Source organism: Trypanosoma grayi (genome assembly GCF_000691245.1).
Source record: "Trypanosoma grayi strain ANR4 Tgr_1800_V1, whole genome shotgun sequence".
In the NCBI taxonomy this organism is placed as follows: domain Eukaryota; phylum Euglenozoa; class Kinetoplastea; order Trypanosomatida; family Trypanosomatidae; genus Trypanosoma; species Trypanosoma grayi.
The window spans coordinates 1-2,060 of NW_008827418.1; the positions used below are offsets into that span (position 1 = coordinate 1).

Consider the following 2,060-nt stretch of genomic DNA (forward strand, 5'->3'; position numbering starts at 1 on the left):
AGGCCAGGGAGGTCCCGATTGCCATGGCTGAGGCGAAGGACGAGATGGAAAAGGAGGCAGTCCTGGAGGCAATAGAGCGAGTGCGAAAGTCAACCGAGAACTCAGAGAAGGCAGTGGAGGATGCAAGGGAGGCTGCAAAGGAAGCACAAAATGCGGCGATGGAAGCCACGTCAGAAGCGGATACAGCTACGCAGACGGCAGCACAATTGCAGACTACAAACGATGGCCTTAAGAAGGAAATTGCGGAGGCTCCAGAGACGTTGAGCAGGCCACAGGGTAGTGGTGAAGAGAAAAATCACGCAATGCTAGAGCAACGAGCGCTGCAAGCCAAAACGAGGGCTGAACGTATTGAGAACAGGTCGAAGAAAGTGCTGGAGAAGGCCCGTGAGGCACTGCAGGTGGCAATCGTGGCAAAAGGAAACGCTGACGAGGCAGAGCGACTGTCAAGTTGGTCGTCATCGTCCACGAAGCAATCCGTGAGGTCGGTTAACTCCGCGGCAACACAGGCCACTGTTGCTGCTCTGAGCGCCGAGGTTGCGGCGAAAAAGGCGGAGGAGATCGCGACAAAGGCATTGGAGTCAGCGAAGAATGCGAGGGAGGCGGCTACCGCGGCCTACATGGCAACACAGGCCGTCAAGCAGGTGGTCACGTTCGACAAAGTGAAGATTGAGGACAATGCTGACGGTGTGCCGCTCAACGGCGAAGATACCTCCAACATCACTGCCTATATTGCGCTGAAGCTTAAAACCACAGCGGAATTCGCCAATAGGGCCCAGGAGGACACGACATCAGTGGAAAAAAGTGCTGCAATACTACAGGACCACACGAGAGATGCAGAGAGGGCAGTGGAAAATGCAAGGGAACGCGTGAACGATGCAGCGGACTCTGTTGAGTATGAAAGGGTTCTGGCAGAGCAGGACTGGAAGCAGCTTTCCCAGGGCGCGGCTCGGTCCGGCAAGAATGGGAGGGCGTTGATGCGCAACGCGGCGGACGCCAGCGACAGCCCTGCGTGGGTGCGTGGGGTGCCGCTGCTGCTGCTGAGTGCGCTGGCCCTTCTGGCTGCGTGCTGAGGCATGTGTGTGTGCCCGACACGATNGCTGCTGCTGCTGAGTGCGCTGGCCCTTCTGGCTGCGTGCTGAGGCATGTGTGTGTGCCCGACACGATGTATGCCCCACCCGGCTGTGTGCGGCAGTGGAGGCGAATGCCCGCACTCTAAAATATTTAATAAAAAGAAATATAATTGCTGATCATTTGTGTGATTGCTTCGGTGTGCTCCACCCACCACGAATCGCATTGCGTGCAGTGTCGTCGGTGGGGTGCACCACTTCTCTTGTTTTGTTTCTTGCTTGGGCTCTGATTTACGCATGGCTGTGCGTCGCCCACTAACTGGTCCGTCTGTTCGATGGTTCTTCCTGCACGATGCGCCGCATCACACTTTGGTGCCCTGCTGCCGCCACTCCTGCTGCTTGCGGAGGCTGTGGGCTCCCTCGGTGTGTGCTGGGCACTGTGCGCGTGCCGTGGGCGATGGCTCCCCCTTTAATTGTGTGTGTGTGGCTCTGGTGAATGTGTGCTCCGGATCCAGAGGCCGTTTGTTTCTCGTTTCATTGCTGCCCCTTTGCGGGCTCTGCGCCGCTTGATGGTTCCACGACGATATCCGCCCTGCTTGGGATCATCAGTGAGGGCGCCTTTCCTTCCCCCTTTGTTTGGGCATTGCTTGGCGCGTCACTGCGTCTCGCCCACCTTCACAAAGCATCCTTTACTGCGACTCTCTGTGTGTGATGGGCTGCTGCTGCTGCTGTTGGTGGGTGGTATGTGTGGTGCTGCTCCCCCCGCTGTGTGTGTTTGTGTGTGCACCCCTGCAGGCCGACTCCCTTGGCTGTTGCAGTCCTATTCTTTTCTGTTTTCATCATTTCTTTGGGGTTGTCGGGGTCGTTTTTTCTGTGGTTTGTTGGGCTCTGCCACTGATGTTTTAGATGAGTAATGTATGACGTTTCTAGCTGTCCAGTGGATTGCGTGGTGCGCTGCTGCCCTGTCCTGGCGTACCTGTGTGTCTTGGTGTG

General features: G+C 56.9%; 1 protein-coding gene across 1 annotated transcript; it reads left to right on the forward strand.

Annotated features, from left to right (window-relative positions):
* Positions 1-23: 23 nt before the first annotated feature.
* On the forward strand, positions 24-1,070 carry DQ04_18001000 (hypothetical protein; the record flags this gene model as incomplete). Its single annotated transcript, XM_009317654.1, has 1 exon — positions 24-1,070. The coding sequence occupies one exon, from the start codon at positions 24-26 to the stop codon at positions 1,068-1,070; it is 1,047 nt and encodes a 348-aa protein (XP_009315929.1).
* Positions 1,071-2,060: the final 990 nt, after the last annotated feature.